Source organism: Melospiza georgiana, chromosome 10, assembly GCF_028018845.1.
Source record: "Melospiza georgiana isolate bMelGeo1 chromosome 10, bMelGeo1.pri, whole genome shotgun sequence".
NCBI classification, from domain to species: Eukaryota; Metazoa; Chordata; class Aves; order Passeriformes; family Passerellidae; genus Melospiza; species Melospiza georgiana.
The window spans coordinates 14,159,530-14,187,488 of record NC_080439.1 but is presented as its reverse complement, the minus strand read 5'-3'; the positions used below and the strand labels follow the sequence as shown (position 1 = coordinate 14,187,488).

Here is a 27,959-nt window from a genome sequence, read left to right as displayed (position 1 = left end):
CCTGTGCTGCAGTTGAGAGCAGAGCTGCTGTGGGAATGGGATTTTCAGAGCTCCATAGCCCTATCGATTCTTCCATGTGCCCACCAAACAGCTGATAATTTCTGCCTCTTGCTAATCTGGATTTGAGATGAGCCAGTAATCTAAAGAAGAAAATCTTTTTAATCTCCTGAGCTGTTCAATCCCACCTACATTTTGTTATTGAAAATATTTTCTATATTTTTCTTTTAAAAAATGGAATAGCTAGGGAAAAATGACTCAGGCATTGTCTGAATGAAATGCTATCCTGCATGATAACACAGCTTCTCTCACAAATATTAGTTCCACTTCTATTGCTTTATAATAAATGGTTGCAGCTGTTGCCATGGCAATTTTAATTTTTAAAAATGTATCCAACCGAAGACAAGAAATGCAGCTGTTGTTATGAGAAAGTCTAAAATAAATCCAGATGTGAATTGTATGATCTAGTGTTGGCAGTAATAACGTCAGAAACAAAACATGTTACATGTTTTGTTTTCTTGATATACTGGAGCTGAGGATGGGGATTTAGGGATATTCTGAATTGTAAGTCTCAGTTTCTGATCCAAATATAGCAAATAAACAGAATGAAATTTCACCTTAGGGAAAGGCACTTGCTAGAAAAGCTGGTCAGCCTTGCATAGAGAATGGCAGTAATATTCCTGTAGGAGAAAGGTGAGCCTCAAGCTCTCCTCTACCTTTCTGCTAATATGCTAACATTTTATGTTTTACAGCTTATAAAAAGAAAAATCCTAGCCATGCTAGAACTCGTAGGATTGCAATATTGCCTATTGTTTACTACCTTATCACTCTATAGCCTGAAGTTCTTTAACCTCTTAGACCTTTAATGTGAGAACATGAAAACAAATTACTGGACAGTGCTTTACAAAGAAACACAATCCAACAAGTCCCAGTACATGCACTAATAGTCATCCACTGGAGAAACCCACTGGGCTGGGCAGGTAAATAGTCCATGTAAATCTCTTCTGGGAAAAAAATATTTAAAGATAGAATTTCTGAGAAGGTGATAGAAGAATAGGTCCAGGCTTATTTGAAAGTGAAGTTTACCTCTGGTGAGTGCTGGCTGAAGAGCAGTAGCTCCCACAGGAGCAGAGAGGTTTTGAGGGCAGCCTGTGAGTGTGACAGCAAGCGGGACCCGGGCAGGGCAGCACACGGGCTGAAAGGCGGCTTCACATCCATCCTGGACCTGTTCTCCTTGCCTTGGAACTGCAAAGGCTGCTCTGCCCGGAGCCCTTTGAAGCTGTGGCTGGCTCTCCACAGCCTGGGGGGTTCATTTCAGCAGCTTGGGGCTGCTGAGAGCAGAGACAGGGCTGCTGAACCTTGTGGAAATTGGTTTGCTCAAGCGTGAAGTCAGCGCTGATTACGGCACCTGCCAATAGCTCTTGGCAATCTGCAGCATTGCTGAACTTCACTCGTGGTAAAATTAAACAAAGAGAGGGAATCACCACTTAAGCAGGGAAGCTGATGTGGATAGAAATTCAGTCCCAAATTCTAAGGCAATTAAAACAGCAAAACCTTCTTTTTATCTGTAAGGATTACAGGAAGAAGAGAAAAAAAAGAAAACACACAAAAATATACACTCATTCTGTTTCTCTGACTTCCATCCTTGGGGATATTTTACTCAAAATAACTGGAAGTCTGTATTTCTTTATCCTTTTTACAGGAATTTCGAATGATAAGTCACCTTTAAGCCTTGCTACTTAAAAATATTCTACTTGAAGGAAATCTAAAAGTTAATGGGAATCTTGAAAATAATCTGGATAATAAAATCCTACCATCCCAATTTCCTCAATATAAATCACTTGATCAAAGTGACCTAATGCCAAACATACTGGATGAGAGGTTTTGCTTTGATAAGAATGAATTATTTGTAAGTACACATGCTAAGGCTTTGGGAGGCACAGCTGCCAGCCGATTGTGAATTATTCCTCAGTGCTGAGACTGAAAGAATTAAGGAACATCTTTTGTTAAAATGAAGGTATATGCTATTGGCCTTTCCAATGCGCTGTGAAAAACCTCACAGAAATGACAGGCAGCCAAACAGATAATTTTTCTTTCTGGCTTTGTAAAGACTCCATTGATTTACGGATAAACATGTAGTATAACACATTCATTTCCACCACTTAGTTTAAAAATAAATACTTTCCCCAGACAGGAAGTTCTATGAGGCTTAAACACAGCTATTAATAAGAGGAAAATTATTCTGCCTAGCTTCATTACCCTCATAATTACTAGAATGTAGGAGTCTTGCCTCAGAAACTTTTGCATTCACTTCACTCTAACAATGCTCAGGGAAAACACTCTCCAAGCTATGGACTAAGTCCTTCTAATGCTAGAAATAAAATGTAAAACTGTGAACATCCTATAATGAGAGTTTAGAAATACCTTTCACCTTACTCTCTTGGAATAAAAACACTGTAATAAAGAAGATGTACACTGTTAAATGGTTCGGGAGGCTGTTATATTTCTTCAGAAATATTTTCATCTAGCTGTAACCTTTTCCCAGTGTGTCTGAGGCAGGAACAGCAGCCTGCTAGGCACTCCATTTCTCTCATTATTGCTTCTGGCTGTGCTTGCTACAGATCAGCTGAACAATGTGGAAAGAAAAACAGGTTGATTTCTTTTAAGTGAAAATAAAGTAAACTTTCAGTGAATGGGGATACAAAATTAAAATGCTTTAAAGTCTAAAACTATATTACTTTTGTGAGATTTTGCAATGGAGAAATTACTAAGGGAAAAATGTGAATATCAGTTTATTCAATGTATTGTTGGGATACTACTTTGTTCAAAGTTTTAATAATATTTAAACCTTCCTTTTCAAAATCCAAATTCTAGCATCACTATGTCTCCCCAGAAACATGCTGAAATTTCATTAGAAATCCAAATAACACATCCAAATACACACATGCACATTACTTTCAGAATATGTAGATCATTATAATTAGCAATTAGTTAGGGAACATCAACGTTCCAAATGCATTAAGAGCAAACTGACAAAAAGAGTGGCTGTCTTTCCTTGGTATCATGGCCTTCACAGGGAATGTTCCCAAGTCCCATTGCCCTGAACACGGCAGAACTGCACCAGCTCTGTCACACAGAGCTCTCTCAGGGCCACTTGCACAACTGCTGCCCTGAGTCTTTTCTGTCTCTGTCACAGCTTGTGACTTTGCCAAAATGTCACCATTGAGACTACATTGCCACGTTGTATTTGAAATTGCCATGAAGAGTTTTTTCTCTCTCTTTTTTTTTCCCTCTTTAAATTGGCATTCTGCAGAGCCATTATAGAGAGACTACCTCTATGCTTATCTTGGACAGAAACCTTACAACCACATAATTACACAGCTTTCTCACTGAACCACTTTGAAATGCAGACTTGAATTTCATTTCCAAGGGGAGGAAAGAGGAAATTATCCATCTGTTTCCTACATAGCTTTCACCCTTGTGAAAATGTGACAAAATTATGCAAATTTTTAAAGGTTTCCAAAATGTTTAGTTGACAAATCTCAGTGGAGATCTGATAAACTTCATCAACTAAAAATCTACCAAGATCTCATTTTTTAGGCATGTACCATCTAAAACTTAAATACGTGACTTTTCCCTCTGCAGCTGCTGATCCCCAGACTCAGCCAGCTGCTGTCCCCAGTGCCGTGACTGTCACATCACCCCTCCTGTCCTCATTACCTCCTCTGTTTGTCACAACATAATAAGGATAGTGAAGAGGTGCTTGCACCAGGAATGATGGCAGGGTCTCTCTTGACTTTAGGGTATGAAGGAGGTTGGGGTTTACAGTCCTAGATTATCTCTAGAAATAATTTCTTTTTATCTCAAGTGGGAGACCTAGGGACTGGAGAGTGCCAGGGAAGTGGTAGAGCAGGTCATGCAGCTCAGGGCAAAGGGCAGAGTGAGATGGAGATGCTGGCCATTGTCTTCTGGAAAGACAAGGGAGAGAAAGACTGAGACCAACAGAAAAGCAAGTGGAAACAAGGAGAGAGTGCAGTTTTGTTACCATTGGAATAAATCCCAAGAACAGAAATTTGCTGAGTCTCATCATTGAAGCAGCTGTGAAGTGCAGTAACTGGAGGTTTGCACTCACTCCTGCTGTGCCTGGCACTGAAGGAGGCAGCTGATGCTGCTGTTATCAATTATTCTCTTTGCTCAAGTGACAGAAGTATATCCTGAAACCATTAAAGTTCCTACTCCAAAAGGTGAAACATGCACACTGAAATGATGTCTTGGGTATGGAGAGAGGGGGGTTTCTGTGTATGAAAAAATGAACTTAAAATAACATTTAATTAAAATTTTTACAAAAGGTACCTCTCCTTTGTAAGATATGAAAATTTTTGGGCATTATGTAACTAGTGAGTGTCTGATAACATTTGCATTATTTTTATGTGCTTTATGGACAGTTCCTCATGCATATATATATAAATATGCACATGCAAAAGAATTTCATGAAGACTTGTGTCAGTTCTAACAGCCTCAGTAGTTCAAGGATTTGAGCCTTAAAAGATCAAGGCTTGCAGGAGGAAGCAGTTTACCAGATATTGTTGGTAAAAAAAAATATGCTTAGAGCAGGTCAGAATGATGAAATTCAAATTGAACTGTAGCACAGAGGTTCTGGAGTGGTTCACAGAGGGATCACAAGAGACATCAGTCTTTCCTAGTGTTCCTGGGTAGCCACTGGAAATAGTCCATTCTCCCACAGTAGGAATGGGTTCTTTGTTCATGTAATCATAACCTGATATCCAAGGAATAACAGCATTTTTATGGAGTATCCTGTTGTGACAAACTCTCTGTCTCTCTGAGATAGCTGTGCTCTCCAGGACTGTATTTCTGGGAAGGATTTGGGCATGAATAGGAATTGGTGGCTACCTTGCAAATGAAATGGCAGAAAGGACTCCCACACCTTTCTGACACACACTCCTCCTCTATCTGCCAGGAGACAAGATATGTATGTTAATTTATTGCAAGAGCCAGACAGACTCTTACATACAGTATTTCATCCAGAGAGGATGAAATCAGCTTTCTTTTGGAACACTTCAAGGGAAATAATATCAATACTATACTTTTAAAATAAAAGAGGTTGTCTCTGTAAGTAGAATTAGACTCTATGAGTTGTCTCTGTAAATAGAATGAGACTTTGTACGTAATTATCTTACTCTCAGGAAAAATCTGTCTTATTCCCTAGAAAAAGGTTATTTGGACAAGAAAAACCATCTGAAGAGCTCAAAACCCAGGCTGACTGGTACCATGATGTACTCCAGTTCTGAAGAGCTCCCAACAGAAATCTTTGAAATGAAGCTTTGATGCCAGTTTGGTCATTTGCAGGGAAAGTGTAGCTAAATAAGTACCACTTAGGTGTGATTTGCAAGGACTGCAAGCAGCACTCTTAATTCTGTACTTAAAACTTATCTGTCTGTTTGTGTACAAGTGGATGGAGATACCTGCAGCTCCTCTGGTTTGATTTGGTCTGACAAGTACAGACATTCCCAGCTGATTTGAGCTAAGCTCCATCTTCATACACCCCTCAGGGCAATCTCCATAACGTTGCTCACTGCAATCTACTCTCGCTTAGCAGTCTGCAACTGAGGGCTGCCTGTTCAAACAAACTGCACAGACCAAGCAGTGCCAATTAGAGAACTGGGGTGGGCTGGCCCTGCCTGGGTGACAGGTGCCCACCCGGCCACTCCATCCCTCCCTCCTCTGGAGGATAGGGTGGGAGGAAGAAAATAAGATGGAAAAAAGCTCAGGAGTGAAGATAAAGGCACATTAACAAAGCAAAAGCTGTGTGTGAAAGCAAAGGAAAGCAAAAGTTCTATTCTCTGCTTCCCATTGGTGAGTGATGCCACGTGTGTGGAGCAGTTGCTCTGGAATATGAATGCAGAAACATTTATCTGCCCCTTCCTCCTTTCTTTTAGCTTTAATTGCTGAGCACATCATATGGTACAGAATATCCCTTTGTGTCCTCCCTGTGTCCTCTCCCAAGTGTCTGCCCACCTCCTAGCCCTGGGATGCTGGAGAGACAGAGCTGCTGCTGGGCCAGCCCTGCTCAGCTGCACCAACACTCTGCTGGGCCCTCAGCAGGGCAAAGCACAGCTTCAGCTCACACACACCCAGCAGCACAGAGGGTATGGCCTTTAGCATATATCAACTAGATCCTAAGTAAAATTTTAATATGGCACTAATATAGGAAAAAGTGATATGAAATACTGAAATGTGAAAAAAATTGAGGAGTAAGAACTACTTCCTTAAAATATTCTCTTCTGAGTGTCCATTTTCATACTGAAATTTTGGCTTTAAGAAGCATTACAGAAATTCAACAGCATTTTTTTTCTCTGGTTTAAGTATAACACTGGTCTGTACAGTAAAGCTCATGGAGGAAAAAAGAAAGGAAGTTTTGTTAAGCAGAGATACAAACATTTTATGCGGGATTTCCTCTATTCTGGGAAAGAAGCTCTTTTAAAGTTCCTGCTAATAGCAAGTTTGGTTAGCTTCCCAGTGCTCACATCTCCTGTTCCAGATGGTCAGTGACGTGAAACTCTAATTATCATCAACAAAATAAGCTGGGACTAAACCCTTCCTCAAAGGTAAAAAGAGCAGATGGACAACCAAAATTTCATTATTAGAGAAATAATAGTGGAAAGGACTCCTCATCTACCTTTCAAAATCACTCAGTAACGTGATGCATAATTAACTCCTTGCTCTATTAATATATAAATTACTCTGTTATTTGACTGTATGAATGGCTGCTTGTTATATAAAACTTTCCAACAATATTTGGAATAGCAGCCAAATCCATCTTGTCTAAGGGAACCAGTAAATGAAATGATTGGGCTGAGCTTCCATCCAGCATTTTGTTTGCTTTCAGGTTTTCAGGGGATTCTATTTTATTCTCCTCCACAATGTTACAGACATCTCTCCTCAGGAACATTGGTGGGAATAAAATCACAAATAGCATTTATCTGGAATGAGGCAAGGCCTGTATCCAGTTAGTCATTGGTCCAGAATTGTGTCTCCCAGACACTGAAATCCCTAAATATTTGTCAAGGATTCCAAGCCATGCAGGTCAGGACCATGGAGCACTCTCCCTGTCTGTTGGGTTCCAGTGCTGGTCTCACTTTGAGCTGGGATTTCTGAGTCAGGCTTTGCAAAGGCAGCCCCTCATCTAAACCTGCCCCTGCTCAAACTGAGCTCATAAAGGCCTCAGAACCCCCAGGGCTGCCCAACCAGACAGCTACAAAGAGAGGGTCTGGGAGCACCCTCTGTATTTCTGGCAGAATCTCATTCCTTTTCTGAATTCAGGTTCACTGCCTGATTGCAACATACCACTCTTTAGAATTAGCTGTCCTAATTCCTACTCTGTTGCCAGTTTCCTAAGTTCAGGAGTAGATTTTGATGTACTACTTAAGGATTTCAATATAGATATTCATAACAAAACAATATAAAACTGAAAAATTGCATCAGAGAAAGATAATCAGATTTTACTCTGCATCTTTATGAGTAAACAAGCTTTTCTTTTCTCTAAAGTGTTCTAGCTACAGGTTTATGTATCACTGTCATGATCTGTAGTTACACAATGAGCCTTATCTCCCTTTCTTGCTTCTTTTTCCTAGCCATGCCTTCACAATGTCCATTTGTTGCTTTCACCAGCTCATTTTCTTACATCTTCATTTCACTATCTCTTCTCACCTTAGAAATCTATTTTCTTTAAACAGGAAAATTTTGCATGTTGATACTTTTTACCCTCACCTGTCTGATGGCACAGGTACTTTTATTTCCCTCTTTCCTTCCTGTAAAGGTTCTATGCACACATTGTTCATTAGTTGGCAAGGAGTGAGGCTTTTATCCTTTTGAAAAAGAATTCCTAGGCTGAAGAGTTCTATGTGTAGGTACACTAAAGCTATTAACTATGTGTACATAAGGGCCCACTTGTGGATAGAAGTGTTTTTTTTTACACTGTTTCTCTGTACTGATATGTCTAGAATGTGTGAATAACATCTTAGCACTCAGGTACATGTTGAGAATAAACAGAACTTAAATTTAGTTTCATTTTCACTCCAGTTGCTGAGATAGTATTGTAAGAGACACTAAGGAATTGCTTGAATACATACAGGGTTTAAAAATGGCTAAAAATATAAGGGCCATAGAGAAACCAGCATCCTTTTTCTTCTCTTACGTGATGACTCAATACTATTTGTCATTTGCTAATAGTGCCTAACAAATCTCAGCGTGAGGAAGGGGATTCAGGCTGACAGAATTCCCTGTGTTCTTACATTCAACAAACTTACCTACAGGTGGGGAGGAAGCTGAAACAAAGGGTTAGCTAAGAGAAAAGTCCTTGTTTCTTAATTGATACACATGAAACAAAAGATTTTGACACAGTACATATCGAAACCCACAACATTGCTTTCAAAGGACACTTTCTGAATATAACTGCAGTTTGTGGGAAAATATGATGTGAGAACATTCAGATGTCTTTCCTCTGTAAAATTTGTTATTCAATGTGCTCAGGAATCAAAGTGTGGCAAAAACTATACAGAATAATGCTTCAAAAGTAAAAGGGCAAAGGATCCAAATTAGAGACAGTCCACGACAAAAGAAAAAAAGAAAAATATAATCATAAAGGGAGCTTCACATCTACTGAGATATACATCAAGCAATATGTAGCAATTCAAAGCAAGCAATTCAAAGACAATATTATTCTTGCAACTCCCAGCTCTCAACTTAATTATTCAGCAGCATGGTTGCAATATCTCTTCTTTTCCTTTGCAGAACAGCTGATTTTAACATATAGTACTCAAGGAACAACAATTACAAATTGTGTAAAGTAGGGAAGTAACACTTGCAGATAACAGACAGTTAGATCAGTTGGGCCAATGACCACATGAAATACAGACTGAATTCTTGTGACTGCATTTGATGTTTGTCCAATGTCCGTTTCTCAGTCTCTGATTACACTGCTCTCTTGTGTATGCTACATTCAAGTTCAGTGACATAATAACAGAATTAAACCCATTGAAATAATAACAACAATACAGGTAAACAAGTACTTAGAACCGGAAAGGTTTAAAGATTCTTATTAATTTTCTATTTGTGGTCCATTATATCACAGAAAATGTCTTAACTGCACTAAAATTAGCAATACAATGTCTGTGCCTACCAGTGTGTCAGAACCCACAGTGTGTCAGAAGGGATTCTCTTGTCTGCCTAAGAAAATTATAGGAATCACTGACTGAGAAAAGACAGCCTTAGAGGGTGCTCAGCCCAAACTGAGCTGAACTCCAGCCTCTGAGTTATTTCCCCTGGAAATTGATACTGTTTTTCAATCAACTTTCAATAAATCAGTTACCTTTGCCATGTTATTTCAGAAAGCCTTATACAAGCTTCTCCCAAGAAAGAAGGGTTTGGGCATGACATTAACTTGTATAAGCTTTGTCTAGACTAGAACGAAAGTACTTTTTGAGTGAACATGTACAATGACCTGAGTTGGTATATGTTTATCCAGGAAATATTTCAGAGGAACCACAAAACTACTTTTATCAGGATTTTCCTCAGTCAGTATTCTGGAAAACAAAGTATGTAGGAAATATTTGTGGCATAATTAGTTATATGGGTTTTTCTGGGTAAAAGCAGACATGTTTAATAATCTAATAAGTACTGTCTTGTAAGGGTCTGCTATCAGTTTTCTTAAATACTTGGAATTCTTGATGTTTATTTTCTGTGAGAATTCTCACAAGTTTTTATTAAAAGGAGAATTTTATCCTAATAACAAAAAGTTGTTAGAAACTCTGGAAGTGATTTGATATGAGGAAATCCTTGTTGCATCTCCCATGCCCTTGTTTAGAGAGGCCCTTGTGTGTGTGAGCTCTCCCAGATGCAGAACAGTTTGTCAGCCTTCCTGCAGCCACTGCTGTCAATTCGAGTCACAGTGATCCCTCCTGCACGGATTATCTTAAAATAGCACACTATAAATGAAATCTGCAGTTAGCACAAACACCCAGGTGTTTGGTGGGGCAGGATGGCCTCAGGAGAACTGGTGTCCCTGGTTGGGATTTTCACTGTGTGCACACACTCTTGCAGCAGCACAGCTCCTGTGACTTGCTAAATCCCTAGAAAAATGCAGGGGTGGCTGCTCCTGCTGCTGTCCTTCTTAAACTAAATGATAAACAGGACAAGAAAAATAGAGACTGGAGGGAGAAGCTGAAAGAAAGGAGAGAGATCAATCTAAAGCCTTGTTGGCAGACAGCCACGCTGCCTTCACCTTGCCAAATTGCCACCTCCTGCCATAAGGGCCTCCTCTCTTTTCTCTTCCTGCCTCTCCTGCAGCGAGTCACTCCTGCAGATATTATCTTACTTAGTCTGTTAGATAATGAAAAACAATGTGTATTTTCATATTCTATTTTTCTGGTTATCATTATAGAGTGTACTAAATTACTTACTCTTGCTTTTCCAGATTTGTAAACATTATTCTCACACCTTTTTAAATAGACATCTATTGCTGTAATTATGAACATGTTGTGTTTGCACACAAGAATGGTATGGGTTACAGGAGAAAAAATAGCTGTTCTTTTGCAGTGGCAGAAAAACAATTTTCTTCATTTAAACTCTGGTTGGTTTAGTAGGGTTTTAATGACCTGAAGCTAGCAATATTAACAGTATATCTTTACTTAAATGCTACAGGAAGATTATATTGGGTAGCAGAAGTATTGTATTTGTGCAGAATCTGATTATTTAAGCCAGAGAGTAATGAAATGTGAAACTGATGATGCCATGTATTCTCTTCAGTCTCTGCAAATTACTTTAGAAATCAAAGAATTGGTCACAGTGAATATATTAAAAAATCACAACAACCACAAAAAAATTTTCCAGTGACAAGAGATTCTATACTAAAGATTTGTAATCCGCCATGTAACAGCAAAGAAAACATGAGGAGTAGATAGGCTGAGGTGCATAACCTAGCCTTGAGTACTGGGAAGAGCAGAGCTTAGAAATTCATGAATCATGTACTGGAATACTGATGGAACTGGAATCTGATGGGACTTTTCCTTTTAGATTTGCTCTGCAGTTGAGTTGCTCCTTTGGGAGATCTGTGTGCTTTGGCATCAGGGTGACAGAAAACTAGAGAGATTTCAAACACTCTGGGTTCCTTGAGCTGCTTGGAGCCCCGCTGTTCCTCTGTTGGAACCTTGCACTAACAGAGGAGGAGCCTCAATGAGCTGAAAATGTCTTGGCTGTTATTAAACCACGCCAAGGGAGAGAGATAAAAATCTCAGACATTGCCACCTACACACCTCTTCCCAATTCTAATAGCTGCTTCAGTGCTGTTCTGTGGCTCTCTCACCGAGTTGTCTGGTGTTTGCTTACTTTTCCTTTTGTGCATTTTATTATCTGGTGTACCAGAGCTCTCCAGGTGACACATTCCAGCCCCGGTCCCAGGATGTGACAGCCATGCTGTATCTAACCCTGGGCTGTATCTAACCCTAGGCTGCTGTGCTCAGACACTCAGCAGCACCTGAAAACATTGCTCTTGCTCTGGAAACTCTGGGAGGAGTTCAGTGTGGGTGAAGGTTACTGGACTGATAATTGGAGAGTGATAAACTAAATAGGAATGCTAGTTCTTTTTTGTACTGTGAAACAAGTTTGGGTCTTTTTGCAGCAATTATTATCAGTTGAAACTTCATGGGGTTTCAGACAAAATATTAAGCTCATCTTTTAACTACTGTAAACACTGTAACTCTGAGGGATAGGATAAATCCTTGTTCAAGGAACCATGTTTTAAGGAGAAAGTTGGCACTGAATTGAGGCTTACTGTGAAGCACCTTCAAACATCGTGGAGAAGTGAATTAGACTTTGCAGTTCTGTTACTTTTAAGATTATCTGAGAGGATTATTTGTATTTCTGGCAAAGCTCTGGGAAGCATATAATGCATGTAGAGTGGAGTAAACTTGAGATCCCATTAATCATGTACTTAGCATCTATATTTTTAGGACAGCACATACTTGTGTGATTTTGGCCCATCATTTGTGATCTGTTTGAGGATTCCTGAGAATAAAAAAGCTATATATAAATTTAAGATAATATTATCAGCTGAAGCTCTGCCAGCTTCCACTTTGTGGTTTTAATATTGGGAAATAATAATTGCAAAAAATAAAAAGAACCTGTCTTGAATTTTATAGTTGCTCTATGTCCTAAATGTTCATTTAGCATTTTTTTTTCCAAGATACCTTGTTTAGATGAGGAAGGAAATGGTAATAAATTAAGTTCACATTTTACAGAATGTACTGCTTTCTGGGTTAAAGAACATGAACTAAAATGGCATTCTGGATATGCAGTTGCTATGAGCAGTATTGGAATTCTAGTGTTAACAAACCAAGAAAAATTCTAAAACTACATCTTTGTAACAAAACCTTCAAATGATATAGCTGTACTTGAACAAACCATATCAGTGAGAATGGCACCAGTGAGAAAAGCTTTAATGATCTCCCCAGGTAAAGCATGGAGGTGGGTGTAACTTACTGTGTCAGCACGATAGCCACAGCATCATTTAGGACACTCTCTCCAAACAGGAGTGTGTACAAATCTGTATCCACATTCAGCTCATGGAAAATAGCAAGGACTGTCACTGCATGGAAAGAAAGCAGAGTGAGTTGGTATTTTCATGTTCCTCTGGCAGTTCAAGAAATAAAGCAATGTTAGAATGCAGGTTTGGGAAGCCCAGTCCTATATATTGCCTAAGAGCAATTGCCTAAGTGGATAAAAATGAGTTAAGAAGGATCAACTGGAAAATATGAGATCCTTAAATTAATTATGTCTATGAGTTTTGCTGCTGCAGCTGAGTTAGGAAGAAGCTTTCCCTCTCACACAGAGAATCCTACAGAAATGAAAATGTCACAGCATGGTCACTGTGCATGAAGCACTGCGATCTTGTGACCACAGAGGAATAAGGGTGCTGAAAAGAGTTGGGTTTGCTGTGGATTTTGTGTGTGATCAGTAGTGGTCTACCTGTTTTAAGAAGGATATAATAACAATTACCCATCTGTTACACGTGTCCACTAAGGGATGTGCAGCATGCCCACCCTGTCCTGCCCCACGCTCAGCAAGGATGTGGCTCATGGTACCCAGGAAGCCTCTGACCCAGACCAGGATATTTGACACCTACAACACATTCTAAGGTTCCTTCAGCATACCAGTAGTTTAAGTTCCTTCGTTCTCCCTGACTTATACCCTATATTTGATTTTCAGTTCACCAGTGCAATAGAAAAAATACAGTGTGGTGAATTTAAATTGAAGGTGAGCAAATTATTTAGACACACATCACCAGGAGTATTAGTATTTGGTTCCTATTCAGGTAATTAAATCCTGTAGATATTACCTTAGGCCTTCTCTGTTTTTCCCTCCTCCCTGCAGACAGGGGATCACAGTCCTTCCTATGGTCTATTTTGCATATCAAAAACTCCAGCTGAAGAAGGCGGCGTTCTTTGTATGTCTTATTTGAATTCTTATTATCTTCTCTTTGCATAGACAAAGCAGAACTTTCTAATTTCAAACAGAATTTAATGTAAAGACTCCCAATTACTTGTCTGGTTAAAAATCACATGGTAACTCAGTGCTTCACTGGTGCTCATTCTAGTACATAATTGTGCAATTGACTCAGTCCTTATAGCCCAGGAATCCTAAAGATTAGGAGTGCCTCTGGGATGCCATGTTCACATCTGACATTTTAGAAATAAAAATAATATACTTTTACATTCACATGACTGCTGATAATTCATACAAGAGCATGACCAGCTGATTATGCTTTGTCTTAATGACATTTCTTGGAACTTTCAAAGCATTGCTGCTAAGGTTTTCTAAATGGCACTTAAGTATATATGTAATCTCAAAATCAGTTTATAAACCCAAAATAGATTCTCAGTTCTCCTGTGAGATTTTATGTTAAAGTGATCTCTGTTGATGTGTTATCTCTGAAGAATTTTGGAAGTGTTATTCTACAGAAGACAATTTAGGAGATGTGTGTAGCTGAACATTTGCTGATATAGCTATATTTAAATTAGCTAGTTATATTTAACCATCCTGGTAACCTTACCCATCTACTCCCACTGCAGTTATAATTTAAACTAGGAAAAGAGTTCTTTGCCCAGAATAGCTCAAAGGTGTAGGCAGAAGCTTTATTGACAAAAGATATTTTCTTGGTTCACCAACATCTATATTCAGGTTTTTGCCTGATTAGCAATGCTGACTTAATGTGCTAAATGTGGACTCAGTTTGGTCTCCTGCTCTCTAATGTCACTGGCATAAAAACAGACTTGTTTTCTAAAACTATTTGCCACTTTCAGCTTTTGCTTATTAGCTAATTAGTTTGGGCTCTTGTTAATAGTCCCTGTGATACTGGTAGAAGGCAAAGAAAACAGTAATCAAAGTCAGTGTACTGCTGGGGTGTGTGTGGAGCAGGCCAAGGCAATTAGACGGATGCGTACACATTCCTCTCCTTCCTCCTGCCTCCTAAATAAACAACTTTCTCTTCTTGTTTCTCTTCCAACTCTACCCCAAAAATGTTACTTTAATATTTTCAAATGAAAGCAAAATAATAAATCAAGCAATATGTAGTAATGCATCAGTGCAAGCAATGGCAGTAATGCATCAGTTGCCTCTTCTGGGAGAAACTCCCCAGTTCACCCAGTTCTCAGAAAATATCTTCCATTTCAAATGTTTTCCCATTTCCAGGGGAGGTTATCGGATCTTCTTTACCTATCCCTGATTGAAGGGTCCTGGTCTCTGCTCTGTCCCTCTCTTGTCTGGCCCAAGGCAGAGCAAACTTCAGCCCCACCTCTGCTGACAGACATTTATCTGATTTGTTTTCAAAGAACTGAAATGATGCTGGTTGCATGAAACTCAAGGGAGTCTAACTTGCTCTTCAGTATTCATATCATTTATAAATGCAATTATTCCTGAATCATGTCTAACCCAAATCTCCCCTCCTGCTTTTCAAGTCTGCAATTTCCATTCCTAGCCTAATGAGAGACAAAAATTTGTCATATTTATTCTGATTTTCTTTCAGCAGAATTTGTCTATTCAAAGACTCATTTCAGACATCTCCTCCCTAAATGACTCACTTCATTCAATCTCCTCCTTTAGTAATGTTTTCTTGCCCTCTAATCAGCTCATATCTTCCCTGAAATACAGTGCCTAAAACCATGTCCCAGTAATGCAGTTGACACTCGCTGTCAAGAAATAAAAGGAGAAAATGCTGTAGAACACGTTAATAAATCCTGTTTTCCTTTTTTTTTTGCTATGTATTGGTACTCATGACTCATTTTCATAGGTTGTAAACTTGAAATTGTTTTCAGAAGTGAATGCTCACTTCTGTCTATGCTGTCTATGAAGATGCTTTTTTTTCAAGTAGCGTTTATCCTTGTCTATTTTAAATCATTACAGCAATCATACTGAATTCTAACCATGCCTTTCAAAGTGTTTTCAATCTCCTTTCAGCAGAATATTGTACCATAAAGAAACACCCTCCGCTGCATTAGCCAACTCATTAATGAAAATTAGAAATAGTGTCTGCACAAGAACAGGATCTTTAGGTCTGCAGGATCCTTAGCACATCCACCCTTCTAAGAGCTCCAGGACACATTTTCACCTTGTTTTGACCACCACTGTCTGGGCACTTCCCCATAACCACATTTGCCTTCATTAATTATGAGAATCTCTGGGCATGGGTCAGAATGGCCACATCAAAGGGGATGTGCTGCTCTGCTATGGAAGAAAGTTAATTTAAGTTACCTCTGGACAGAATAATGCTCTAGGAATAGTCATCATGTCCAAGGAAGTCACATCATGTTTTGTCAAACAGATGACTTTAAAACTCAAGGGAAATAATTTAAAAATAATCCTACACCACAGTAACATGTCCAGTCTGTGAGAACTTTGATATCTAAGTCAAGTTTGTAGATGTTGCACTGCAGTCAGCTTGGCCCCTGGCTTTCTGAAGGCACTGCAGAGCAGCAGTGAGTAGGGCTTGGTTTTTGTGTGCTAACTACTTAAAGACTCATATAATTCATTAGATACAACATGTATTACAAGGATACCAACTACTTTTCATTAAAGTACTCAGCATCTCTTGTTTCAGTGTAAGCAAATGAGGACAGAAAAAGAGGTGGGTAAAGAAGTGGCTGGAAGGTCAGGTCATTGGGGGAGCACCAACACCTTTTGTGGCAGTGGAAAACCGACACCAACAGAAATAACATGTGCCAGAGCTGCTGACTCAGAAGGGGTTGTGAACTTCAGTTAAAATTCAGTGATGGGAAGCAGGAAATAGGCATCTAAGATTTTCACAGATTTTATTTATGCCAACAAAAGTCTGATTCACTTCTTCCCTGACTTCATGGGCTGAGGTAACATCTGTCACATGCTAAGCCCAAGATGATTTCAGTTGTACCCAAGTCATAAGAAGTGTTTGTGGAGCTGCTTTGTGAAAGGTGTCTTTGGACAAATGTAGAAACAAACTGGTTTGTTAGAGATGCCTGTAAAAAGTATCTATAACTGAAAAATCACCGAATGACAACAATCCCTATGCTAACTGTATGCAGTGCTACTTTGCTGTTACTTTTAAAAGAATAGGGAAACAAAAAATAAATTACAGCATTATATAAAGTACTGGTATTATTGTACCTCAGTCTTCTGACTAGAGCTATTAATGTCTTTCATAGCTCATGGGCCTAAATTCTTTTAGGAGTGCAGTATCAAATGAGAAGAAAATAAGATTAGAGAAATCTAACTTTTATTTCCTATTGACTTTGTCTAAAAATAAAGTTTTCAATTTGAATTATAGACTCCTTTCCCTATTAGTAAGTCACAGCCCTCACAGATTAGTTCAGTGGTGAAAAAGATGAAAGAGGACATATATTTTAATTTAAAACACATTTATAAACCGTCTTACATAGTGTTTGAAATGCATTACCTTGTTGTATTTATACGTTATGCTTCTTAATGCAAAATCCTTCGATTTTATGAGAAACAGAAACTGCTCTTTCTGATAAATATCCAATTTTATCAATAACAAGAGCAGTGCAACCCACAGCTCCAGTTCAGCTGTAACCATAGTAACTTCAAAAAGGGAAGAGCCTTGTGATTGTCAATGTGACCAAAGGTAAGGGAGTTCATATAGCTCAGAAATAGCTGTGCTTCAGCAAACCCTCTGAAGGTAAATCAGTTTTCTATACTTGAAATGTCAAAAATTCGAAAAGAAAACAAAAGAAAGGGCTAAAGGTATGTCTTTGGATGGGAAGGTGGTTGCCCAGAAGGTGTTACTAGCAGCAGCCCTGGAGGTTGCCCAGAGTTGTGCTGTTTGTGTATTTTTGGTGGCTGGGGCAGAGGTCCTGTCCTACCCCCCTGTGCCAGGTCTGTGCTGTTTATTGTCACATTGGAGCCACAGGGATAGCTTGGCCACCAAGCCCTGTGGCAGTGCCACTGTGAGGTCTCTGAGGGGCAGTGTCACTGTGAGGTCTTTGCTGGGCAGTGTCACTGAGAGGTCTCTGAGGGGCAGTGGCACTGAGGTCTCTGAGGGGCAGTGTCACTGTGGGCTCTCTGAGGGGCAGTGTCACTGTGAGGTCTCTGAGGGGCAGTGGCACTGAGGTCTCTGAGGGGCAGTGCCACTGTGAGGTCTCTGCTGGGCAGTGTCACTGTGAGGTCTCTGAGGGGCAGTGTCACTGTGAGGTCTCTGCTGGGCAGTGTCACTGAGGTCTCTCCTGGGCAGTGGCACTGTGAGGTCTCTGAGGGGCAGTGGCACTGAGGTCTCTGATGGGCAGTAGCACTGTGAGGTCTCTGAGGGGCAGTGGCACTGAGGTCTCTGAGGGGCAGTGGCACTCTGAGCTCTCTGAGGGGCAGTGTCACTGAGGTCTCTGAGGGGCAGTGGCACTGAGGTCTCTGAGGGGCAGTGTCACTGAGGTCTCTCCTGGGCAGTGTCACTGTGAGCTCTCTGAGGGGCAGTGTCACTGAGGTCTCTCCTGGGCAGTGTCACTGTGAGCTCTCTGAGGGGCAGTGGCACTCTGAGTTCTCTGAGGGGCAGTGGCACTGAGGTCTCTGAGGGGCAGTGGCACTGAGCTCTCTGAGGGGCAGTGGCACTGAGGTCTCTGAGGAGCACCCAGAGCTGGGGCTCCCCAGTCCCTTCCCGAGCAGGGACACCTGTGTGAGCACAGAGCACAGCCAGGAACTGCCCCGCCACCTCTGAAGGGAGCCCAAAACCACTCCCAGAGTCAGGGCACATCAGAAACCAAATCCCAGTGCTAACACAAGGCAACTCTTTCAACAGTGAAACAGGGAAATCTGTGCTGGTTTATGCAGATGAAACAATAAGACATGATTTCCTTGACAATGTGATGAATTATGCCTATTGATCAGAATAAAGAAACATGTAAATGCTGGTGTCATGTTTTAAATCAAGAATAATGAAGGAATAATTTGGGAATTTAGAAATTCTATTTCTTAAAATTTAACCTCTCACCTGAAGTCTTAAAATCAGAAACTTTCTCCACTGAAAATGATAAATTATTCGAAGGAGATGTTCTCCTAAGATGAATTATTTGGTCAAGAGTGACCTTGTTTTGTCCCTGAAGTTTCTAACTGTCCTTTCTAGAGACATGAAAGTCTTTTGAAGCATCACAAAGTATTGTTGATATTTAAGGATCACAGTCTATAATGGAAAACACAGGCCCAAGTATATCCAGTCCTAAATTAATTTCTTAATCTTAGTTAAAGTGTTAGTTTTCTATGGAAGAGAACACACAGCACATAAGAGCAATTCTAAATTATTTTTATGCCAAAATACCTAGATTGAAAATCTTCAGATAAACTTCAGAACTAAAACCTGCAGAGTGCTGTGATATTATTTCCTTCTTCTTAGAAATACTAGAAAATTTTACCTGGCATATGTTTGTTTACTACCTTGAGATTAAAAATCTTTGTTTAACATGTAAACACCTACCAGTCATCTTTATTATCACAAATAAGGAGCTCAATCAAACCAACTTCTGTCAAGTCAACAAATCCATTTTTAGCATCTTTTGAGACTTAATTGCTTTCCACAGCCAAGGGAAATTAAGTCTCTTTTTGAAATGAGTTCATAATCCTACACAGTGAAGAATTAAATGAAAAATCATGTAGCAAATCTGACAGAAATTTATTATTTCATCTTAAGACCAATTGATTGTTGATAACACTAACAACATTTTGCTAAAATTTTCTTAAAAAAACCCCAAATGAACCCTAGTTATCACAGATAAAATCTTTATACTGATTATTTTATGCCCTAATATGTATCAGTTCGCTAGGGAGCCATATTTGAACTGATTTTGGAATGCCAGTGAGCTCTTTACACACTTGAGATTATAATTCACTAGCAAATCCTAAACCATAATGAAATATTTTCAGTGGTGTCAACCATTTAATTAATGAAAAACAAAATTCTCTTAAGTCTTTGAGGGGTTGAAATTTATGGACAAGATTAGTGAACACATGAAACAACTTAGAATATTGTGAATTGATAGCAGAGGGAGCAAGACTGAACATTAAAAAAGTCTTGGATGTGCACAGACTATATAAGCAGAGAAGTAATTAGAAACAATATTAATCAATGACAGTTTGTCACAATAAAAATAGTTTTTCAACTGCAGCTTTAGCTTTTTAAGCCAAAGGGAAAAGTAATCCTTGTAAGAGGAGCTTCTGTTTTGTTGATTTTTTTTCCCTCTTGATTGTTCTAGATTAATCAGTGGTGATTTAATACTCTTATAATCAAAATCAGTGCATTTGTCTGATACATTACTCATCATAAGTCAACATTTGTGAAACTAAATACTCTTGGACTGGGAAATGGGAAGAGAAACTAAGCCAGCTGCAAAACTCTATTCATATCACTATCAAGAAATAGACTTGGAAATTGTAAGGATGCTTTTATTCCATAAGCAGTTTATTTTCCTAGGTTTTCCTTGTGCTTCCAACTTCTGTGTTTTTCTCTTGCTCTGAGGATAGGCTTCAATCATGTGCTGAATCTTATTAATATGGCTGGGTGACTGAAGAAGTGGCAGCATATTGGATGTGTGGATTAATTTGAGAACAACAATTTCAAGCAGCTTTTACAGTAACCTTGCAACCAACGGGCTTTGTAGAAACAAACTGTTTTATACTGTATTTTTAAGCTGTCAGAATGATAAATCACAAGCCCAAAATATTTTGTTAAATACTGAGACTTCATTTAAAGACTGGAAAAATGTGTAGAACAATATTGCTTTTTCTCATTTCTTTTAAAAGGCAGGAATTTGAAAACTTTATTCCTAAGTCTCTCAGAGAAGCTGCTCAAGGGTAGTTTTTAAACACTAATGCAGAATTTCACATACATCACAAAATGTTCTGTTCTGTCTCCTATAACAGCTCAGCTGAAAATTTTGCAAAAATCCATTGCACCCTTGCAGTTTTCGTATTTTGTCTTAGCAGATAACCTCGAAAAAATATCTGTTCACCTTCTCCTTTACTGTGTTCCCACAGTTGCAAATAGCAATACTTTTAATATCTGAGTACTCTTATTGACAGTTTCAACATAACAAAACCTGGACAGATCTATGAAAGCTAGGCTAGCTTTGAGATTAGACTGTTTTAATTAGAAGGTAGGACTAGAAGACCTCCAGACATCCCTCCAAATCCTAATGATTCTGTAATTCTTTGATTCCAAAATTGACTGATTCTGCTTCCCAGCCTTTGCTATTTACTGTAACTTTGGGCTTTAAATCTCACATCTGCAAATTCAAGTCAATTTCTTGGTATCTGGTTTTTTGAGTTGTATTTATCCTGAACATTGATATCACATAAACAGTATTTCTATGGCCAAATTGGAATGCTCCATTCCCCATATCTTTAAAGGGGGTTAGGTCACACATGGATGGGAGGTTGTGATATTATCCATGAGGCTCCAGCAGTTCTCATATCAGCAAGCAACAGGTGGTGTCCTGAAGATCAGAGAACATTTTCCCAATCTTTTCAGTAACCTTAATTATAAAGTTTGTGATCTCAACCTAGGAAAACCAGCTACTAAAAACCCACAAGGAATTTCAGGGGCTGACTTGGACTTTTATTGACTTATGATTATCAAAATACCAGGTATTTAACAGCTAAGGGAAGGAAAAAAACCCCAAGAACAGAGACTTAGAACATTTCTATGGCATCTACAGTTCTTATTTACTCTTATGACTTTTAAAAAAGTAATTTATTTGAAATGGTTACCTGGATCTGTGGCAGACATCAGCGATCCAAAAAATAAACAGTCAGTGAAGTGGAATTCCCATTGCTTTAACTGGCCAATGTGTACCATAGCCTTCACAAAGCCATACATTATCAACCTGTCAGGGCAAGGATAAGACTGGTATTCAGAGAGAGAATGTAATATTTATGTTAAATTTAAAGTATTAAACAGGTTCTTATTCTCTTCAGCTTCTTTTCAATAAATGTATCACATGAATACGGAACATAAACTGGTATAATATAAAAATTCTATTTCCTGTTCAGCTGTCAAATATTGTATTGAAATGTCAGAGACAATTCCAAATCAAAGGTTTTCTGGGTAATTTTCATCTGCTGTTAGCAAAGAACAATGGTTTGGGCTGTTTATTTTTCAAAAGGGAAGATAAGGTAAGCTTAGGAAGACATTATTAAGATGAATTTGTCTAATGTAGAACATTCAAACAAAGGCAGTTGTACTATCAGCTCTGTGGCTTGCTCTGTATTTCCAAATGAATTTGTTATTCTATCAGCTTTTAAATGTTAGCAGCACTCAAAGTTCCACATAAGGTCTCTAAGTGGGCATATTTAACAACTAACAGTGACAGTGAGCCAACAAAGTCACATTTCAAAATGCACTGCTACAGCCTCACTAGTTTCACAGGAAATGTTATCTCTGGTTTATGTAACTAGACAGTGCTCTCTGAGATGTGCATTCCAATTAGAATCTTGAAATAACTTGGAAAAAAGAGATTCACTTGTTGTTAGAACCTGTTGCAGATTTTTACAGTTATTATTCATGTTCAGTCTAGTTAATAAGAAACCCCATTGCAATCGATGCCTGTTCCATAAACACACAGATTGACAATTGTGCTCTTCTAACTCCAGGCTCTAAACCAATCATTTAAACAAGTTCCATGCATGCTCATCCTGAGCTAGGCTTTGCCCTCAGCTTTCCTCCTAAGGAGCTCCTGAATTCTCATGAGCACTGACCTGAGGGACAGATAAAGCACAATTAGCAAACAGCCCGAGAGTTAATTACAAATGGCTTTCAGATACTGCACCAAGCTCGCTGCGTTGCACAAGGAGAGAAGCAGAGAGGTCAGCACAGCCTTCCCCAGTGGCCCTGAGTGTTTGTGTCTATATTTACAGAAGTTCTCTAGCAAACAGCTCACCAGCAATCACCCTACACCACTGTTTGCAGCTCTGGGTCTCCTTGATTGATGAGCTCACTTTCTCTCCCTTCCCAAAGAATAATGGCTCAAGACCTTGCAGTGAACTTAGTCTTCTTATCCCCAGAAAATTTTGTCAGCTCTAAGGAATGAGTCCTTCAAAACCTGACTGTGGTGCTGCTCTCCCAGTTTTCAATTGTATCCAAAGCCACAGTAATGGAAGTGAGCACAGCCAGGTCTTTTAGAAATAATTGTCTAAACTTACTTGCAGGTTAGACCAGAGATACTCTTCTCCCTCATTTAAAAATATTTTAAAAATAGTAAATAAAAGGAAGTTCTTACTATTTGGCAAATTTAGTACTGATAATTCTAGATATTGAAAAGATGGATCCCAGTGGATACCTGAGCTCCCAATGGTAATGATGTTACACATCATCCAGTAGTACCCAACAGCTGTTCTTGCTGGAAACACAAGAAGGAAAGCACACCCCAAAGACAGCAAGACATGAATCCCAAGGAAATGTTCTGCACTGATGGTACTACTGCTATTATAAAGTAGAATTGGGGTAAAAAAAAAAAAGTCTTATTGATTTTTAGAGCTGCTGTTATTTAATATGACACATTTAGTATCATTTTAGCAAATTTACACCAAATTTCAGTAAATCAGATTGCTTATTAACCAAATATCCATTTAATATATGTTAAAAAATTTATGAAATTTATATTAGTAAGCTGTAAATAAATCAAAGCATCAGTGACTCTGAATTTCCTATGGAATGTTCCTGTCCCATGGGAATATGTTCCCACCCAGAGCTCACTGCTGACACAGAGCAGGCTATTGACACCAATAGAGTCAACATAAGAAGCTCTGAATCTGTTGAGTAGGATAGCACTTCTATTTCCAATTCCTGTCTGTGAAATCATCTTTTTCACTAATAGAGAATGCTAAATTCTATTTTTCATTGTTTTAGAATTTCAGAACTGAGATCTTCAGGGCAGTGTAAAGGAAACAGAACTTGGGTGGCAAATCAGTGTAACTCCAATTTTCAATGTGGCTTTGAAAATCTTAATTTTAAAATAATACTGCAAAACAATTTTATACACTTTTTGAAAACATTTTTTTAAAAACCTGTATTGCAAATGCCTTGGTAAAATTCTTGCCTCTTAAAATGTGAGATCTTTATATCTGTGTTCTAAATGATCCTTACCTGATAATTTTATAGAGTAAGAGCTACTTTCTGTATAAGCCTGGATTTTGCATTTATACTGTGAACTGTGCATCATTTAGAGCAGTGTATTTACCACAGGAGATAGTGTCCCTTCATTCTCCCCAGATGAAGCAGTGGGGAGGATTCTGTGGAACAAAAATAATGAGGCACAGAGCTGGGCAAGGACTTAGGAGAGGAGACTTCTGTTGAAAATCTGAGTCCTCAGAGCTGCTGCCTCAGGTCCCTGCTGCACTTTGGTCCACAAAGCCTCTCAACTCCCAGGAGGTTTTTGGGGGTTTGTCCAGCACTCTGTGTGTCCAGCATGTCCTGCTTGTCTAGGGATCCTCTGGGATTCACAAACTGATGAATGGCCTGTCTGCAGTGAGAACTGCAGGGACATCCTGACTCTCACAAAGCCCAGAGCTGCAGGGAAAAGAGGTGGTTCCACTTTACAGTCCCTTTCATTCTGTTCTGACTGAGCAGGACATGTGAGCCTCACAGCCAAACCTTGCTTCACCCCACTTATTTTTCCTACACTCAGATGCCAAACAGGGTCCCAGCTCCTACAAGCTACTCCACCTTGCTCATAATGAGCCATTCTTCATTAAATTAGGCAGCTGGAATGTGCATGGATGCGACAGTGGGATGTGGTACCAGGCACCAGGGGTCCTATCCTGGGTGATGGAAATCTGACCTTAAGCCTACACTTTGAAGTCAAATTCTTTTCCCTCTGTCTCTCTAGCTTTGTGTGTCTCAAATTCTGCTAGGTGACAAAGCCAAACAATGCAATTTTTTTTTTTTGCATCTAGGTATTTATGTCTGTTCTAGAAGCTACATAGACTCAATACAGAGCAGGGAGTTGATTTGGAATTGTTCTACTTCCTTATAACTTCTTTTTGTCATGAATAAATCTTCAAATTCAGCAATGTATTTTTGTGATCAGAAAGCAGATTATCAGAAACATTATACTTTAGAAACAAATTGCAGCTAAATTGATCAGTAATTAAAAGTTGCTGAAAACTTCTCACTTGGACTTAGTAATGGTTTGGTTCTTCAGAAAATGTGAATAACTGATTTGTCATAGACTTGGAACTGTCATAAAGAAAACAGAAGAATAAAATGCATATTAGCTTTGCTGCAGGGGCTCTGACATTTTCTACACCCAAACATATTTTTAAAGTCTGGGGAGGAGCCCATCAAGTTAGAGCAAGTATTTTACCACTTCAGCAGGAAAAGAGAAAAACAGTAATGTAATATAATGAAACACATGAGAATTCAGAATTTTCCATATTACACAAGTCTGGCACTCACAAAGTGCCTCATCACGAAAAAATGCTACATAGAATGCTGTCATTACACAGTAGAGGAGACACCATATAAATATTTGACTTGCTGAAGTAAGACTCTTCTGGGAAACTGAACTTTAACCACCACAATTTCCAGTATGAACCAGCAAGTAACCCACACAAACCACACAAAATCTCAGCCCAACAACACAAAACCCCCCTTTAAAAGACAAAACTAACAAAAATAGATCTAAGTAACAGACACTGAAGAACCAGAAAAACTCTTCAAGGCTTTAATTATTCTGAGCATTGGGTTGTCCTTAGATTTTTGAAGCCAGACTGAACTTTGAAGCTCGTTAGTGTAAAAAAGTGAGGGTGAAGAGTCTCCATTTGTGCAGGGTCCTTTTTTTTCACTAGCACAGTTCTGCTATGCTGAGGAAAGGAGTTTGGAAAGCACACTGGCTGTCTGTGTACTGCTGGGAGGTTCCAGTGAGTTTGTTTATAAAGCTGCTCTCCAGGAAGGCTTTTCTGGGACTGGGACATCCCTGGACTAGCTGCAGTTTACATGTAGAGGGGAAAAAAAAGCCATCTCCAAAGGCCTTTAAAGAGTAATTACTACACACAAAACTTTCTAAGTGCTCAGGAAGAGCTTTAGATGCAGCTCAACAGAAGCTTTTTTTTGTTTGTTTTTGTTTTGGGTTTTTTTTTTTTTTTTGTTTGCAAGTGTTTCCTTTAGTAGCATCTGTTTTAAGGGATCTGAAAAGAGAGCAAAATTGCTTTGGGGGTTTTTGGGAAGCTCTTGTCAGAAAGCTCTCAATAGCAAAACCTCTTCAGCAAACTGCCAGTGGAGGAGAGATAATTGGTAGTTTTGGAGCAGAGGAGGTGGGGTATGTCTGATGCAGAATGGGGAGGCTGCAGGAAAGATGCGAAGGACAGAAGCATTGCAAGCAGTCATAAACAGGATCACAGCACACTGCGAAGGGAAAAGATACCAGAGTCTTCAAGACAGGGAGGCTGAAAGGCTGGCAGGAGTTTTGGTCCTCTGGGAGGCCGAGAAAGGCCATGTGAGTAACAGGCAGTGAGCACAGCACACCCAACAGGCAGGCACACAGCAGGGGCTGGGCTGTTCCCAAGGCAGAGCCTGGGAGCAGCACCCCTGGCATGTGAGACTGCAGGGGTATCTAAAAGAACTGCTGGGAGCAGCTCTGAACAGTGCACGAAGGGGACAAGATGACAGTGCAGAAGGTACCTTGGGTACATGTGAGATGAGACAGATGCAAATTGAAAAAAATCCTTTAAATCCCTTGTGGTAAAAAATATGCCTCACTGGTGTAGTCAGGCAAGAAATCTGTGCTGAGCTTTGCCTCCTAAAAATCCCAGCCACACCTGCAGCTTGCAGGACCTGGCATCACAGCACCTATCCCTCTGCAATGGAGCAAAATGAAAAAATTATGGCAATAAATACATATTGGCAGGTTAGTTTATAGGCTACTGCTTCTTTGAAAACTAACTGCATCCTCTCATGCAAACTAACATGGGGAAACCTACCAGTTTGAAAAGAATCTCCTCCTAATTTAAAGCTCTAGGGGACATAAATAGAATGTAACAGAACCTGCTAAGTGAAGATATACAGCACACACACATCCCCTGTATCCTCAATACAGATAGCCCCATCTGCCTGATGATTTTATCAGCAGTTGCATTTTCTTCAGCTTTGTTATTCATTGCATTATCACTGCTGAATCTCACCATGGGTCTTTATTGTGTTAAACGTTTTAAAAACATAATTCCAGATTTAAAGTGTTTGTGCAATTATGCTGTGTAGCATGGAAGAGACTTGTAATTTACATCCTTCTTACCAAATATGTTTTCTAGCCTGCAGAGAATTTTTTATCTCATAGTCTAACTCCCTAAGGAATTTTGCCCTATCTAGACATGATTATCTTGTAGCTTGAAGCCAGCTGAACATAGCTACAGATTGTAATCATGCAAGTAAAGGATGAAAAAAAAAATTCTTCCTTCACATTTCTTCTTTTTCACAAGTAGTGATATTAATAAACTAACAATAGGAAAAGGGGATGATTTTATTCTCACTTGTATCTGAAGTATCATAGTGATTGACTGATACCACAGTAGAAATAAAAAGTAATTTTTCAGAACTTGAAATATATGCTGAAAAACACAAATAGTAGAGATGAAAATTAAAAATCTGTTTCTTTGTTTTGCTCTTTCTGTTTCTAACATACCAATATATTTCTATAACTTTTCCCACATAATAGAATTCTTCATATCGAATGCTCTGGCTGCAGTGATCCATTATTTCAAATTGCTCTATGTGCTACTACTTCCTTCTTTTAGTTCTCTTTTAAATCAGTTTTGTCACTAGAAAGGGTAGTATCATGGGCTTTTCTCCAAAAAATCATTTTCTCACTAATCAAAGCATGAGAAAACCTCACTGAAGTGTGTCAGGTAACAATAAAGCAATAGTAACATTACCTAAAGTTATTCTGTATAAATCACACAAGAAGAAAACCCCTCTGGCTATAGAAATAACAGAGATCAGAAAAGAGCCTGGCTTTACAAATCACTGCATCCCCAGTTACCTGGGGCACAGGGACTGTCCAAGAGCTGAGCATTAGAGCTACAGAGCTGCAGCTCTCACAGAGCTTCAGCAGATCTGACACAGCTCCAGGTACCCTGCTGTGCTCAGGGAGCCTCGGCTTGGCTTTTCCCAATGGCACTGCCAAAGATCTATCACAGAGATTTTGGAGGCAGTCACAGATCATCTTCTGTGTGCTTCTTACATCACAAGTTGGGATGGGAAGGCTAAATGGAGAGAAACACACTTTACACCTCAGAGGCAGGGAAAGAAAGGCTGTGTTCCAGTAACCTTGGGTCCACAGGGAGCTCCTCAGTCCTGTGTCACTGGAATTTTGGAAAGTGAGGCTGCTCAGAGTTACTCAATCAAGCAAACAGGTTGTAATGTAAATAAA

The 27,959-nt window shown here is 39.3% G+C and overlaps 1 protein-coding gene across 1 annotated transcript in view; it reads right to left on the bottom strand.

Moving 5' to 3' along the window:
• SLC9A9 (solute carrier family 9 member A9) overlaps positions 1-27,959 on the bottom strand; it is a 171,983-nt gene that overhangs the window by 111,871 nt on the left and 32,153 nt on the right. The window contains exons 5-6 of the mRNA XM_058031120.1: positions 21,307-21,422; positions 12,553-12,658 (exon numbers count right to left, since the gene is read on the bottom strand). Of these exons, the coding sequence (XP_057887103.1) occupies positions 12,553-12,658; positions 21,307-21,422 (222 nt within the window). The remainder of the gene's footprint in view (positions 1-12,552; positions 12,659-21,306; positions 21,423-27,959) is intronic.